At 41.0% G+C, this 17,745-nt stretch overlaps 1 protein-coding gene across 2 annotated transcripts in view; it reads right to left on the bottom strand.

Moving 5' to 3' along the window:
* Nucleotides 1-1,990: 1,990 nt before the first annotated feature.
* The window catches only part of Slc38a9 (solute carrier family 38 member 9), an 80,829-nt gene continuing 65,074 nt past the window's right edge, over nt 1,991-17,745 (bottom strand). For both annotated transcript variants that reach the window (XM_036207044.1, XM_036207045.1), the window contains 4 exons: nt 15,949-16,062; nt 14,397-14,545; nt 10,009-10,098; nt 1,991-7,445 (listed from right to left, as the gene is read on the bottom strand). In XM_036207044.1, coding sequence (XP_036062937.1) covers nt 7,280-7,445; nt 10,009-10,098; nt 14,397-14,545; nt 15,949-16,062 — 519 coding nt within the window. In that variant the 3' untranslated portion in view covers nt 1,991-7,279. The remainder of the gene's footprint in view (nt 7,446-10,008; nt 10,099-14,396; nt 14,546-15,948; nt 16,063-17,745) is intronic.

The raw sequence follows: 17,745 nt of genomic DNA, 5'->3' as shown, positions 1-17,745 counted from the left end.
ATTAATATCAGAAAAGGTGTCTATTGTTTTAAGTGGTAACAAGCCCATGATTTTTTTTTTAAAGAAAAAGCATTTATTACTTTTATCTCATATAACATAATGCATTTTGACATTTTAGACAATATGGGTAAACAAAAGACAATAAACAGGTCCACCCAGAGGTAACCAGAGTTCATATTTGTAAGTATCAAGCCCTTTTCCCATGCACATGTCTAAACAAAGGTTTTTAATTTCACACATTTAGTTTTGACGATTTTTACAAATATCTTTTCTGGCACGTGCCACACACCTGTGAAGTTATTTTAACTAGCTATACAGTCTTCCTGTTGGAAATTTATGTTTCTCATTTTCCCCATTGAAGTTAAAGAGATGGGCTTCTGCGTGTCCACCTCCCAGCTAGTTCATTAGGCTTTGGTTCAAAGTACATTGTGTAACCAACATCACAACTCATGTTGACAACATTCCTAGTCTCCCGTGGCTATGTAGGGGTAAACCTTGCCCCACGCCTGCTTTATACAGTCTGGTTTTTATCAACCTGCGTTTCTGGACGGGTCATTGGAAGAGAAGAGAAGCACACGATGGTTTGTGTGTTGCACACCTGGCTGGGCTGAGCGCGTTTCCGAGGTTTATCTGGGTCATGGCATGGCCACATGTTGGTTCTTGAGCTGTTTTCTCTTCTGTTAATTTGTAGTTCTCTGTTTCAAAGCCCATGCCCACTTTTCCACTGTGGTGGGAAGGATTTCACGGGGAGAGGAACAGCCAGCCTCAGACTAAGCAGGGTTCTAGCGGCACCGGGAAGGACGATGTTGTCTTTAGTTTCCAAATCTAAACATCAGTACATGTCTCTGGTTCTGGCCTGGGCTCTGTGCGTGTATGGTACTGATGAATACTTAAGATGATTTATTTGAATCAAGTTTTAGTTTCCTAAAAAATGCTTTACAAAGCATTGAAATGTCCTTCAAAGAATGACATGAATTTCCAATATGTTTTCTAAAACAGTTAATCCTTTACAGCTAATCTTAGCTTTAATGGAAACATTCTTTACTGAAGGAGACAGAATGTAAATAGGTAAGTGGTACCTTACTTAAATGTTACCTGGGAAGCTGGCTTCCTGAACCAAAAGCCCTGTAAATTCCTCATCCCTCAGATTAAGAGGAATCACTGTTTGCAAATTAGTAGTCTGTAAAGACTGAAAAGAAAAAAAAAAGGGCGGGGGGGGGGGGGGGGGAGGACAGGTGTGGTGGCACACACCTGGAATCCTAGGACTCTGGAGCCAGAGGCAAGAACAGTACCACAAGTGAGGCCAGATAGGGCCACACAGCCAGACTGCACAAACAGTAAAAAAAAAGCAACAGCTTGTAAGACTCATCCCTAGGCAAAAACTCTCCAACCTGAAACAAAAATGGTCTACTTGAACCCCAAATTAACCATCACTAGCTTGGCACCTAATCTGGTCCTTCCAGAAATGAAAGCTTGGGTTTGGTAAAAGTTCTTGGCCAGGTGTTGGGGTGCACACCTTTATTCCCAGCACTTGGGAGGCAGAGGCTGCAGATTTCTGATCTAGGGAGCGAGTTCCAGGACAGCCAGGGCTTCACAGAGAAACTTTGTCTCAGAAAAAGAACTGGCTCTCCCGGTCACAGAGAACTCAGGTGTGGTGCCCATTACTGCTTCTCTAGATTCCTACGTTCCCCAGCTGTCCCCAATGGCCTGTGTCTTCAAGCTAACACAGCCAAATCAAGGTTCCTCATTTGTATGAGCTACTTCCTGAGGCTTCTCATTCTGTGTTGTTCCCTAAGGAGGCAACTCCAAACTGTGTAGGGTGTCAGCTGGTGGAAAACCTGGCCCTGTCCTTGTAACCAAAGGTCTTTCTCAGCTGGGCATGGTAAAGCCTTCCCTGTGCTCATGGCATCTGGGAGGGGGAGGGAGAGGAGGAGGATGCAAAGTTCTAGGTCATCCTCCTCTGTGTACTGAGTTCAAAGCCAGGAGAACCTACAAGAGTCTAAATAATAATAATAATAATGATAATAATAATATATTAAAAGGTATCTATCTTATCTATATTAAAGATTCATAGTAGGCAGGCACCTTCCATTGTAGCAGCGTGTACACATATTTCTACAAACCATTGCCATGATTTATCTTAGACATTGCTTAAGGGAAAATTTGTTATACAAATAATAAAGCAACATGGGAAGTGACTCACCCAGAACTCCATCCCCTCAACAGGTCATTTGTTCTTCTACGGGACCTTCTGGTTTTGTGCAGATAATTTAAGTGCTATAATTAACATGGGATGGGGGAGCGTTTTACGCAGAAGGACACAACTCACTAATCCCATTGGCTTCTTCACCCAGCTCCTCACATTACATGCCACAGCACTCCACAGAGACAGAGCACCAAGAGGGCAGAAGCCGGCCACTTCCTGGCACCTAAGGAAGGTGATTCAGTTGCTGGGTCAGAAGGGTGGACAAAGGATGCCGAACTGCCAGGCCACACCTTGCCAGTTCACCACTGTATGCTCAGTGCTTAACACAAGGTCAGGTATTCAGTAAGTACTTAAGTATTGAATGATTAATCTGGATACTGACTGACCCAATTTTTTTTTTTTTTTTCTTTTTGTAATGCTGGGATCAAACCCAGGACCTCATGCTTGCTAGGCAAATGTTGTACCACTAAGCTGCACCTCCAGTCCTTGCATTATTTTGGGGGAGAAGTATGTAAGAAAACCCTAGATAATAGCATCTAATATGACTTTCCATTTAAGTGGAATCTTGACTAATTGAACAAGTGCATCCCGAGGCCTGCTATGACTAAACATTACTGGACTGTTTGGGATTGAGAGTCAGAGGGGAATGTCAGAGTGGAACCTCCACATTCCTACTCTGGGACTAGACTATGAGGCACAGTCTGAGATAAACAGAGTGGCATTTTTAAATTTTTAAAACAGTCTTAACTTTTCAAAGAATTAGGAAATCAAGAAAAAATAATAATATTTGACGGGGGCAAAAAGTAATTTTACTTAAAGAAGCCAGAAAATCAGGGTCCTTTATTAGCTTAAAAGGTTTTGGAAAGTATGACTTTTCCAGAGCTTTAGGCCAGAAACTGGGCAACACTTACCTAAAGAGCCATAGTTTACGGGGAAGGTCACCTTAGATTTCAGTTAATGTGATGTATGCCTTCCTAGAAAATCAGGACTTTAAGGAAAACTTGTGACATGAGACAGGCACAATCACTTGAGAAATGTGGAACCTAGCTGCTTCTGCCTGTGGCCAGTGTTAGGAGGCGATAGTATTTCCTAGCCAAATTCTACTAAACAAAATCCCAGAGATACTTGTCTTCAAAATAATTTTGATTTAATTTCTTTTTTTTTCTATAAAAAGACAAATCATATATCAGAGAATACTGTTTGGATTCTGAGGTTCCATTCAGAGCTGTTTTACAATATGTGTTTATACAATCTTAAGTGAAGTTGGCGGCCGACTGCGAAAGTGGGCCACCCGGGTCAGTGTGTGTGAAATCAGGGATTCATTTCACTTTGTATCACAGACTAGTGACACACTCTTGTTAGGCACCAACTAGACTTGGATTTGTTTTGGGACATTCAAGTTGGTGGGAAGTCAAGTTAAACACAAAACCCAAATCACCACCAACTTCTAAAAAGCAACATGTCAATACTGGGTAAGGAAAAACACAGCATGATAGTCTCCGCTATTATCAATGGTGGGGGTTTCAGTGAGAAGTCTCCCCACGGGCTTATGAGTCTGAGCACTTGGCCCTCAACTAGTCTGGGGAGCCATTGTTTGGGGAGGTCCTGGAACTTTCAGGAAATGAAGCACGGCTGGAGAAGGTGTGCCACAGCGGGTGGGCTGTGAGTTTACACCTCTCCACACTCAGTGTTTGCCCTCTTGCTTCCCTGTGTGCAGGTGAAATGTAATTTGCCAGCCCTGCTCGAATGCCTTCCTGGCCATTATGGACTCTCCTCTTTGGTACCGTAAGCCAAAATAGACTCCTGCTTTTGGTCATAGTATTTTATCATGGTAACAGAAACAAAGCGAAACACTTGTACATCAATGAATGTAAACATTTGACATTTTGAATATTCATATTTAAAGAAATTAAAAATTTGAAAAGTTTATAGAATCTGTTTATAGCACCCAGTGTATGACTAGTTACATCTCATATTAATCAATTATGCTTTCTGTCCAAGAGCTATAGGAGTTAAATACTTCAATGATAATAAGGAAGAGGAAATAATAGCATAAAGAAGCAATTGAATGTTACAAAATATGTTTAAGAGGAAACCTGCCCCAATAAAAGGAAATGCATGTAACATATCATTGTAGTTGTTGGTGAGTGCAGTGAACATAATGCTGGAAAGTAGGAGAGGACCAATTGAAAATGGTCCTGTGCCTCTGGACAGTTCCTCTTCATCTGCCGTCCCTCCCCAGAATGCCACACTGTTCCAACAGTCCCCAACACTGCCCTGTGTGCCAATGAATACACTGTTTCTTCACTAGATCAAAGTCCCTTTAGGACGGGCACACTGTCTTACACGTCTTTAAGCTTCTCCAAAGTAATGCACATTGTTGACTATTCAGTTATTTACACAGAACAATTATGGATATGATAATTAAAAGCACACAAACGTTTTCTTGGTAAGTTTCAAGTAGAAGCAGAAAACAGGCCCTCTGCTGCAGCCAGTAGCTGCAGACATTTCTATGACACATTTAATGTAAATGCAGTATTTCCCTTCAGACAGTCTCTTTCAGTGGCACATTTAGTCCTATTCCAAGCACACTTTTGGAATATGCCAACGGCAGTGACTTGGCATGATCACCCATAGGTATACAACTTATCTCCATTTTTCCCTTTCTGGTTTAATATTAGCATAGCCCAAATAGATCCATAGGATTTATTTCTAAGGGAGATCTCTCTAAACAACTTCTTTAAAATTTTAGTATCCTTGGCTGGGGGTTAAAGAAGTTAAATTCAAAGGCTAACCACATCAGAGCAAAAAGTGAAAGCAGTTTAATTAGAAAGTTCAAAGAGATGAGAGCGGAGAGAAAGTCAGATTAACTGCGCGTGTGTTCCTATCGAGTCACGCTCATAAGCCAGGACACTCACACTCATGTAGAATCTGACTAAGCCAAGTGACAGGCAAAAGAGTCTCATGAAGAGACTAAGGAGCTGTCTACAGGGCATCAGGAGGTCTAAATGATCAAATCTCTTTAAGAAAACAAAAGCATAAATCCATACTTTTTGTTCGGAGAGTAGCATCCCTTGCCATATTCCTTTTATAGGCAAAAACACATACCCAATCATCTTTGATTATTAAAGCATAACACATCTCTGACGAGTTAAAACATTCAGCAATGCCTTTGGGGGAAAGCAATGAAAACTGTTTCTAAAGTTCTCAAAGACAAAAGAAACTACTACGAACACACAGAGAATTAAGTCAGGAACAGCCCTGAAAGCACCCAGCTTTGAAGCAAATGCCTCTTTACAGAACATGACTCTCCGTCTGAGGTTCCAGAGTTCCCCTGAGCACAAAGGCATTTACCCCTGCAACATGACTTCTACGGCCATTTCTGCTAGCCAGAGCTTTTGAGACCAGCTCCATGATGAATGTGACTAGGTTCAAAGTTCCGACTATTAGCTGGATATTAAGATTCGTAGAAATGAAATGACATAATGTCTGAGATTGGTTTTTAAATATGTCAGTAGAAAAGAAAAAGGCAGGAGAGAGCAGGTAAAGCAAATTCAGCTAAGTCTGCAATTACTAGACTCGGGGATGGGTGTATAGGAGTTTTCCATATTATTCTATTTGTGTATGTGCTCGACAGTTCTCGTAATGAGACTTTAAAGTGTTAGGAATGACAGCTTCTTAGAAACAGACCTGTAACTCCAACAGGATGTTAAACTATGCTGATAGAAATTAAAGCTGGTCTTAAATCTGGAGCTCCTCACTAGATTTATAAAAACCATTTCACCTTTTTTTTGTCTTCTTTTTCTCAAAGGAAGGACATGACACAAATCTGCACACTGTCCTGGGAAGTGAAATCAGGATGCATTTTAAACAATTTAGCCCCAAATTAAAGAGCTCTAAATGTTAGTAGTTGTGGGTGGAACACAGACCGTGTTACATGGAAGACAGACATCTGGATTCTGGTTCAGCTTTTAGTTCAGAAGGGAAATGGGATGTTAACTCTAAGAACCTGGCTTTCTCAATCTTCTTGTCAGACCCAAGGTTTTCTTGGGGAGGCCTAACTTTTCGTTCGTTATAGGAGCAGGTAGATGGTATCTGCTCCTGGGGGTCAGATCTGAACCAGAGAGACTCGGGATACACTGAGCACAGTCCCACCCTTCCTAGCCAGGCCCTTTCTCTTCTGCAGAGCCTCATACACTGCCTTCTCTGCTCACGCTTTCTCCCTCGGTCTATGAGGACAACTGCTTTTGTTATGTGCAAGACCTGGCTTGGGAACTGTAACCTCAATCTAGGTCCCGGGAACTGGGTTAGAATTAAGAGACAGACAGCAACAAACTGTGCCCAAGTTTATCTGACACGTATTTTCTTTTGATGTCTTGAGACAAGGCTGTATATAGATAGTCACACTGGTTCCAAACTGGCCACGAAACTGAGAATGACCTAAACCCGGGATCCTCTTACCTCCACCATCTGAGTGCTCACCGACACGTACCAACTACCCCTCTGGCCTCATTTCGCATGCATTTTCTGGTGGACGGATACTGTTTAAAACTTTTTCAGATTAAGTATTTAGTTAGGAATTCAGTCAATTAATAATGATGCCATGGAAACTTCTTTTAAAATGAGGTATTTGTTTTACTGTTTGAAACAGCAGAGGTTTGAGTAAACTGTAGAAAAGGTTCAGCAAGTGAGAAAGCAGAAGAGACACATTGAGGCAGAGCCAGGGTCTGGCCACAGGCCGCCCCGCCCCAGGACCCCTGAGATTCCGTGCTGTAGGCAAAGCACACCTACCTACCTTCTACTTATCAACAGAAAAGTCAGTATGGCTCCTTCTGTATTTCTACTAGGATGTGTGGGAACGGGGGTCACTGAGAAAGGTAGAGGGCTCCTGCTATCCACACCGCTCCCTCCCCGCTCCACTACAAAAAGAGTTATCGGCAGACCATCCTTCCCCTTGCTCTCGGTTATCTCGGGAAAACACTTAGAATTACAGCAATGACAGCATTTTCAAGTTCTTTATGCAGAACCGTTGCCAAGGTTCAGATACCAGGAGGAATCTCGAGAGGGCAGTTTTCACATGAAAAACTGAGCAATCAGGTTCGCCAGGCCCAAAATGATGATGAAAACGTGAAAGACTAATTTAGGCCATGTCAGACGCTCTTCTTGGTGGAGGGAAATTATATAGATGAGAGAAGGGTATATGAACACGAAAGCCAGGCCGCACGCTGCTCCTGAGTACCTGTAAAATGAAAACTTTCTGGGTTAATAGTCGCGCTGTGTTTTGGATGACTTATAATTAAGGTAAATACAGTATAATTTAAATTGTACTCAGTCTCATTTTATAACAAATTTTGTCATTTGTTACTGACATTTGAGTTTAAAACTTGTTAGATTTTTTTTCTTTTCTTTTCTTTTTCTTTTTCTTTTTTCTTTTTTTTTTTTTTTTTTTTCCGAGACAGGGTTTCTCTGTGTAGCTTTGCACCTTTCCTGGATCTCGCTCCGTAGACCAGGCTGGCCTCGAACTCACAGAAATCTGTCTGCCTTTGCCTCCCGAGTGCTGGGATTACAGGCATGCGCCACCACCGCCCGGCCACTTGTTAGATTTTTAAATGAATAAAAATATTATTTCCTGCTTGTCTTTATAATATCTGCATGGCAAACAGTTTTTATTCATTCCTTAAATCTCAGACACATCTGGATATTCTTTTGAGACAGGCTCTCATGTAGACCAACCTAGCTTTGAATTTGTTATATAGTTCAGAATGACCTTGAATTTGAACTCCTGCCTCTACTTCCTAAGTGTGGCATTTCAAACCCACAACACCACATTGGTTTATGAGGTGCTGGAGATGGAACCCAGGGCCTTGTGCATGCTGGGCAAGTTCTCTAGTTCTCTACCAAATGAACTATATCCCCCCATCTCCATTTTTGACCTTTATAAAGTCATTCAGGGTTTGTGAGGGATTGGTAGCATCTGTATATGAATGAGAAAAAAGAAATTCATTCAGTGTAATTATCAAGGAACACAAAAATTCTTAAATGAGTTTTGACAGAGAAATAGGCAATTTCCCATTTTCTCAAGGAATACTTTAACAGGGACTTTTAAGTCCATTATATTCCGTAGGTACCACAGAACACTTTCTCCCACAGATATCACATAACTGTGGTGGTTTGAAAGAAAATAGTCCCCAAAGAGAGTGGCACTATTAGAGGGTGTGGCCTTGTTGGAGTAGGTGTGGTTTTGGTGGAAGAAGTATGTCACTGTGGAGGGGGGTTTTGAGGTTTCATAAATGCTCAAGTCAAGTCCAGTGAGAATTGTCGCCAATCAAGATGTAGGACTCTCAGCCCTAGCAACATGTCTGCCTGCACACAGCCATGTCCCACCATAAGGGACTAAACCTCTGAAAATGTAAGCCACCTCAATCAAATGTTTTTCCTTTATAAGAGTTGTGGTGGTCATGGTGTCTTTTCACAGCAATAGAAACCATAACTAAAACAATAACACTGTCCCCCACAGGCACCACAGAACACTGTCTCCCACAGGCACCACAGAACACTGTCTCCCACAGGCACCACAGAGCACTGTCTCCCACAGGCACCACAGAACACTGTCTCCCACAGGCACCACAGAACACGGTCTCCCACAGGCACCACAGAACACTGTCTCCCACAGGCACCAAAGAACACTGTCCCCCACAGGCACCACAGAGCACTGTCTCCCACAGGCACCACAGAACACTGTCTCCCACAGGCACCACAGAACACTGTCTCCCACAGGCACCACAGAGCACTGTCTCCCACAGGCACCAAAGAACACTGTCCCCACAGGCACCACAGAACACTGTCCCCCACAGGCACCAAAGAACACTGTCCCTCACAGGCACCACAGAACACTGTCCCCCACAGGCACCAAAGAACACTGTCCCCTCACAGGCACCACAGAACACTGTCCCCCACAGGCACCAAAGAACACTGTCCCCCACAGGCACCAAAGAACACTGTCCCTCACAGGCACCACAGAACACTGTCCCCCACAGGCACCAAAGAACACTGTCCCCACAGGCACCACAGAACACTGTCCCCCACAGGCACCAAAGAACACTGTCCCTCACAGGCACCACAGAACACTGTCCCCCACAGGCACCAAAGAACACTGTCTCCTACAGGCACCACAGAACACTGTCCCCCACAGGCACCACTTTCTTCTTTTATTGCTTGCTACCTTCTTAGGAAAAACTCTTAACAAGAGTGACTCAGTCTGATGTCTAAATCAAGGAAAACATCAGATCATTTTGAAGCCATTTCACTCAGTCTGCTGTTCATATAGAGGAAGGCCTCAGGTTATTCTGAACACATTTCTAGTGACAGTATGATCAACATTACTCCTACCCCCCCCCTTTTTTTTTTTACTTTAGTAAAGGATATTAAGAAAGGGCCATCTTGGATCTAAACTCTTGCTTTTTGAATCTTTTTTCTTTTTGAGTAGAAACGTATTAAGAGTTAGGCAGACATGGTGTTAACATAAAAAGGACTTTCTGGGTGCACCGAATATATATTGAAAATAACTTTGTATTTCAGATAAAAGAAACACAATGGAAAATGAGAAAATAAAGAGAGAGGTAGCTGCAGGACAGGGGGCTTCTAGAGCTCCTTCTTGGAGATCAGCAAAAATGGAATTTAAAAAGCAACCTAACAAACACCAAAAAGTATTTTTGAACACGACCAGTATATGAACACTTCCAGAAAATTCAGTTAAAACATCAGCAGCAACAGTGACAGCAGAGCATCTGTGCAGGGTGTACCTTATGATCCCTCCTATGTTTGGGTAGAAACAGGCCATGGTCACTCCAGCTCCCACAATAACTAAATTAAGAATCAGCACATGGAAAATGCTAGAAGGTAAGAAAAGATATAAAACAGGTTAAGTTATAATCAATTTTTAGGACAATTAAAATTTATTCTTTTTTCTCTTCCTTCTTTTCTTTTCTTTTCTTTTCTTTTTTTTTTTTTTTTTGTGGAGCTGAGGATTGGGCCCAGGGTCTTGCGCTTGCTAGGCAAGCACTCTACCACTGAGCTAAATCCCCAACTCCATTTTTTTGTTTTTTGAGACAGAGTTTCTCTGTGTAACAGATGTCCTGGAACTCACAGAGATCTCTGCCTGCCTCTGCCTCCCGAGTGCTGGGATTAAAGCTGTGCCCCAACACTGCCTGGCTAAAATTCATTCTTAACACCTTTAAAATGATTGTCTTTACTTTGTCAACAAAACTGAAATATACTACTCAATGCTGGTAAATAGACAGTGAAATTGGCCTTTTTATCCAATTCTATAAAAATTCTATAAAAAAATTTCTTAGGTGCAAACTAGTAGTATGCACTAGAGTACACATTTTATCTATAATTTTGCTTGGAATATCTTGAGAAAACAAAACCATGAAGAAACCTATTAAGGAACTTATAAAAAAAATAAGAAAACCCTATATCAAGGAAATCAAGTTTATCTGACAGAAAATAGTAAAAATTATTAAAAATAACATCACTTTTTAATGTAAATAATCAAGAATTATCTAAGCAATTTGGAAAAAAAGCTAGTTGGATTTTCACTAACAAAGAAAATCAAAGAAAAAAGTGGAGGGTGGGAAGGTATGGCAGAGGATATTGCCAATGTATGAAAAAGTAAGGAAAATATTTATGCCGGTAGGTCGTTACCATGTATCTAGATAAGTTAAAGAGATATTAGGTGTGGAGATGTTATCATTCACCTAGAATTTCAGCCTTCAACTTGCTGGACCTTTGTTGTTTTACTAGGAGAAAAACTTTTGTTTATTTTCCAAAGCAGCAGTTGGTTCTCCAAGTGTGACCATGAATTGCGTTTCAGGAAGCCTTTGAGGTAAACACTGTTCTCCTAACGGTACAAGACACTGCATGCTTTGCAAAAGGAACACAGAAGGGCAAAGGCACCTAGCTGTATTCTATGATGGAGAGTTCACTGCCAACACGTTCAAGAGAAAATAAAACAGGAAAAAATACTTATTAACTTCGTCCATGAGAAGGCTGTAGGTATGACTCAGTGGGGCGTTTACCTAACATGCTCCAGGCCCTGGGTTCGATTTCCACCACCCATGGGTGAAAGGAGAAAAGCTTAGTGCATTGGATCTCATCCTTGGAGTATGTACCTTGTTAATGTTCTATGTGGTCAGATGGGAAGCAATCAAGCACATCTGCACACTCAAGTACACGGATGTCTTGAGGAAAGGCAGCTGCCAGCAGAGCTGGACCAAACTATCTGGCAGGCTCAACAAATGTTACCATTTCTGGAAACAGCCAAAACAGCAGCCATCCACACTTGATGACGAACTGACACTTCCTATAAATGAATGCTGATGAGCTTGTCATTTAAGGAAAACAAAAGGCAGTATTCACTGCCGACAGTGACAACTAAGTTTTCAAATAAAAACTAGGATTTTGGAGAACTTGGCACTTGCCACTGTGAGTCTGATGGTTTTCCAAAATGTAAAGACTTTTTGGGATGAAACTGGTAGTGATATTAATGGATGTGAGTTTTAGTGATGTATAAAGAAGTGTGTGAACATTGGAGAGACCTACAGAACTCTGGGAACCAATATTGACCAAGTATGATGTCATAAACTCATTCAGGGACAGAGAAGCAAAAAGCAAGGGAGCTCGGTGGGTTTTAGGGCAACCAGCTTCCCAACTGTATAGTGCAGACAAGGAGCTATGCTGTGTCAAGTTTCCTCATGGCACCTAAGATGAAGAACATCCTCAATTATCTGACAAGCCTATAAAAGGCCCCTCTTCTTTTCCAACTATACATCTACATGAGGCTGAATTTTCTTCTCATATCTAAATGGAATAATAGTATAGCAGACAATGCAGAAACACAGACTTCAACTGTCAACCAGAAAAGTAGACATTAAAAAGTTTTTAACTGTACAACAATGTTCCAGGGAATCAGTTATTTTTCATAAAACTATTATTCATGTTAACCAGTAATGGTTTTACTTATAATTTTTTGAGGGGAGTGCCAGGGTCTCAAGAATTTGTTTTCCAAGCTGGCCTCACACTTGAGGTTCTCCTGCCTCTACCACCAAGGTGGATGGGATTACAGGTGTGCCTCTCTGCTTAGACTTACTGATTTTTTTAAAGGAATCAATAAATACCCTAAAATCATTAGTTTTATGTAATTATTTATTTAATTATCTATCTATCTATTTATTTATTTATTTTGGTTTTTCGAGACAGGTTTCTCTGTGTAGTTTTGCGCCTTTTTCCTGGAACTCACTCGGTAGCCCAGGCTGCCCTCGAACTCACAGAGATCCACCTGGCTCTGCCTCCTGAGTGCTGGGATTAAAGGTGTGCGCCACCACCGCCCAGCCTAGTTTTATTTTTTTACATTAAATATTGATAATATACTTTTGAAAATGAAAGCTCCTGGTAATACTCAATAAAATTGAAGAGTATAAAGAAGTCTTGAAACCGGGCTTGGTCTACAAAGTGAGTTCCAGGACAGCCTCCAAAGCTACAGAGAAACCCTGTCTCGAAAAACCAAACCAAAAAAAAAAAAAAAAACAAAGAAGTCTTGAGTTCAAACAATCATGTACAGTCATGTAGGGCAAATGACAATGTTGCTCTTGTCACAGGGAAGGAAAAATGTGAACACAAAAGGGAAATCTCAGACTTTTTTCCAAGAAGGAAAACCACTCTAATGGCCACTATTAGAATAGTGGAAAAAAGGAAAACAAAACAAAACAAACAAACAAACAAAAAAGCTAGGCAGTGGTCTGTAACTCCAGCACTCGGAAGGCTGAGGCACAAGTGCATCTCTGAGTTTGAGGCCAGCCTGGTCTACAGAGTGAGTTCCAGGACAGCCAGGGTTGTTACACAGAGAAACCCTGTCTGGAAAAAAAACCAATGAAAATGAAACAGAAAATGGCCAAAGACATTAGCCCAGAAATATTTCATCAATGACTTCACTGGGTTGTTTCAGTTTGGTGAAACAAACCCAGTAGAGTCAATGGAGCAGCAAACAGAAACTTTGTATTTTCTGAACTCCAATAGATTAGCAGTGTTTGGACCGTAGCTTGTTACCCATTAATGTACAAGAGGACATTGTATCAATGTATCAAGAATACCTGGTATTCTTGATTTGAAATACTTCATGAGGGGACAGACTACAAACAGGAACTGTTTGTTTAATATGCTTAAGAGTTAAAGTCTTGATTAGTGTGTTATTATAAATATAATGTTTCCTATATTATATTAATAAGTCTTTTTCCTTTAAAATATGTATTCCATTTACACCTGTAATCCCACCATTTGGGGGGCTGAGGCAGGATCATGAGTTCCATGCTAGCTCTGGCCACACAGTGATACATACCCTCTCTCAGACACCTACCCTTTCAAAGCTAATTTATTCCCAATGAAATAAGGCTAGGTACTTATGTAATATTTACTGTAAGGCTTAATCAGGGGAACTCCTGGAAACACAGTGATGTTACAGGGAAATTACCTGAACAGATCTTATTCAAAAGGGTGCACAATTACTCTAGACCCATTAAGAGGCTAAAATTCCCAGAGTGATTTAAATTTGTTATATATGAAATAAGAATTTAAACTCATTCTATGTCTCACTTTCAATTCTATACAACTCGGCATTTCTATAGAAATGTACAGCTATTAATAAACACATATGGGGGTGGGGATTTAGCTCAGTGGCAGAGCCCTTGCCTAGCAAGCTCAAGGCCCTGGGTTCAATCCTCAGCTCAAAAACAAACAAACAAACAAACAAACAAACAAACAAAAAACCCCAAAACATATGTATTAATATCAGTAATTAAGAGCATTGGCTGTCTTGAGCACCACAGCAACATAGGTTCTAAGTGCCAATAACTCTTAGCAAGGTGCACTTAGTAGCAGTTACATCCTCCATAGATACTAATAGACACCAGGGCTAATTGGCTGTCCTGGAAAGGATGGACACCAGGTTGTCCCGGCAAGGGAGTGGCATCTCTATTTAAAGTTCTTCTGGGAAAAGGATGCTGTGATCTATCCTTAGTAACCATTTTCATTAGGCATTTTTTATAGCAGAAGGATCAGTCCAACTTTAAACTGACCTGTTTGCACAGTCACCTGTTGCTTGGCACATCTTGCTGGTCAAGAGAAGAACCCTTACCTAGGATAAATGTCACCGAAGATTTGGCCCAAGAGCTGAACACGAGCCAAGTAGCCTAAGAGTGGGTAGACAGTCATCATCTGGAACAGCAGGAAGATCCTTGCAATGAAGGACAAGATGTCCCCACTAGGGAAGTTGTCTAAGAAGTTCTAATCCAAGAAAGACAACGGAGTCATGTCAATGCAGTACTTTTAATTCACCTCATTTTCTGCTTATTGTGAACACAGGCAATACCCAAATAGTGGTTTATGAACTGATGCCCGTCTACAAACCACTTGCTAACTACTTGTCAAGAGGTGAGTACAGAAAGCAAAATTACATATTTAGAAACTGATAAAACACCAACACTGACATATTCTGCCTTATAAAAATTCTGGTCTGAAAATGACTCAATATTAAAACAATAAAGAAAACTTCATTCTTCACAGCAGACGGTGCAGGAAACACAGTTCTAAAAAGCTCATATGCAATAAGTTAATTTGTCCCTGACTTATTTAAATGGCAAGTTCAATCCCACGACATTGTGTCTTTACTGGATAGCTCCCTTGCTTTTCCTCCACCGACACTGCAGCACTTCCAAGAGTGTGCGCCGTGAGAGTGCACCTGGGACGGTCAATGCTTGCAGCAGACCAAGTAGAAAGGAGTTACTTTGACACTTTGGCTTGTTTTTTTCATTCCAGTCTGGTATCCTCAAAAGTTAATAACTCAGAATTACATTTGCCCTTTCAACTATGAATACCACAAATATTCCTATTTCCAGGGGAGTTGGCTTTATGTGGGATTATTCACATCAGGAAAAATGCAGCAAACACTTGGCTTCCACAACAAACAACAAGATGAAGAGGGAACATTTCCTGCTATCACATGGCGGCAGCTCTGTCTCCTTGCAGAGAACACTACCAACACTGCTGAAATACACTTTATAACTGGCTTAAAACATGATTGCTGGTCTCCTAGAGGGGTTTCCTCTGACTAGAAAATCACCGGTGAAATGCTGTTCTTCATGAGAAATTCTTTAATACCTGAGATGTTACTATTTCTAAGTTTCACTACAACTGCTTAGTGAAGGATTTCTCTCTTACTGTTTCCGGCTCTCACTTTTTAATAGCTAAATCGTTTGCTTTGTTTTGCTGCTTTTTACTCAGTCTCTAAACAAGAGTCCTATCTGTCCTTAAAGACCAAGGAATTAAAACCAGTTCACCCTGGACATTTCCATAAGCAAGCTTTGGGAAATCAGGGACTTCAGTGGCTTCTCGGTGGAGGCTTTAGAAATCCACGTGAACACTGGTAACAGTAATCTATACAAAGAGAAATGTGTGTACCTGAGAGTGGTCCTTTGAGCATAGCAAGCTGCAGAGTATGCAGAACCTTACTCCAGACTCCATCAAATGGAGCCTGCATGTACTGTGTTACTTGATGTAAGAAAAAAATCGAAACTTGGGGAAGACGGGGAAGTAGGGGTGGCATTCAAATCCAGGCCTGACTGATCTTGCTCCTGTATCGTTCTCCTGGCTCCACATACAATGTCACACAAGTGCACACGGTGCCTTACCTGCTCAATACAATCTTTGGATAATGGAGGTGAAGGAAATGAGGCAAAGACCAGGAAGCCAATATAGAGATAAGTCAGTGTCACCAGCATATAAGCAATGCACAGATCTCTCACCTGCACATAAACAGAATAAAATGCTCACTCAATATGAAGACATTACAGCACGTTTATTCAAACACACTAAGCAAGGAGTCCAACAAATAAATCTACATTTATATTTTTATTTTGTGTGTGTGTACATAATTCCTAATTTTCACAGACTGCAATATATATATATATATATATATTTAATTACTGTTTTTTTTTTAACTTGTCTAGAGTATGTAGATTACTAAACTACTTGTTAGAAGACTTTGGGAGCTAATATAAACTATGGTTTAACATGACTGTTTCAAAAGGTAACATTTGCCCAATTAAAAATTAATTATAATAATAACGACAATAAGAAAGTATAAGCCACTTTTGGTTTGACCTATGAAATGTTAAAAATTCTTTTTTGGTAAATTAGCTAATATCATCCAAGTATGCAGAGGCAACAGGAGTGGAACATATGAAAACATATTTAATAAAGAAGGGACACTGGTTAAAGAGTAGACAAGTACACATTAAGGACAAGCTTTAAGAACTTAAACAGTAAATGAAAGGACATTGAAAAAGCAGCTGGTCAAGGCTAATTCCCGGAATCAGCAAACAAGCCCAGATTATTAAATAAAGCAGCCTGCTTCCTTCCACTGCCGTTCCCGCCCTCCCAGTCCAGGCAAAATAAAAAGCTCCAAGAGACTGAAAGCAGCCAGCTGTCAGATCCAAACAGAGCAGATTCCACAGCCTGCACATTGTCTCCATTACCACTTAAGTTGGAGCCAAACAATTCAACACGACTAGATCGTAGCAACAGGCCTATTCATTTTAGATAGAAACTACATGAAAGCTAGGAAAACAGATTAGAAAAAAATTATATGCAGTTTTTAAGTTTGATAACAGTAAGAATGTTCAGACACTTGGAATTAGGGAACATTTTGGATTTTTCTGGATGACTCCTAAAGTAGGGTGAAGCAACAGCAGTGTTTTATAAACTTGAGATTCACAAATCTGGCTGAAAGGCAAACAAGAACTTATGAGAAATCTTAAGGTCAAGTCTAAACTGCCATTCAGTTTGAAAACAAACAAGGGATTCAGTATCAGAAAGGAGATAGTGGGTAGGCCTCTGGAGCTAGAGGCTTACGAAAACTGGTCCCAGCCCTTCCAAATCTCTGTGAGAGCTTACTGTCTAGGAAGGGGCTTTGGAATCTTTTCTCTTTAGTTCATGAAGCTCTAGGGCCCAGGTCAGCTAGAATTTGGTTTCCCCTGGTGTTGTGCCACACTCTTGTGTGGGATGAGCAAAAACAAATCGAGAAATGCCTATTTTCATATCAAAAAGTAGATGGCTTCAATTACAACATTTCAAAGGCATTCCAGTCTCCACCTACTCAAGCTCTCAAGCTGGCTCAAGAATTAAGACAGCCTCATTTAAAAAGTAATTTATTATGTGTGTGTGTGTGTGTTTGTGTGTGTGTGTGTGTGTGTGTGTGTGTGTGTGTGTTTATGGAAGCACATGAGTCCTGGTACCCAAGGATACCCCTGGAGCTGGAGTTACAGGTGGTTGTGGGCTACCTAATGGAATTGAACCCAGATCCTCTGAGAAAGCAATACATGCTCTTAATTGCTAAGCCATTTGTCCAGCCCAATATAGCCCCTTAAGAAAAGAAAATCCTGGGGGGAGGGGCTGGGGAGATGGCTCAGTAGTTAAAGTGCTTGTCA

This window comes from Onychomys torridus, chromosome 15 (assembly GCF_903995425.1).
Source record: "Onychomys torridus chromosome 15, mOncTor1.1, whole genome shotgun sequence".
In the NCBI taxonomy this organism is placed as follows: Eukaryota; Metazoa; Chordata; class Mammalia; order Rodentia; family Cricetidae; genus Onychomys; species Onychomys torridus.
The sequence above is the reverse complement of the archived record's forward strand: the minus strand, read 5'-3'. Positions and strand labels throughout refer to the sequence as shown.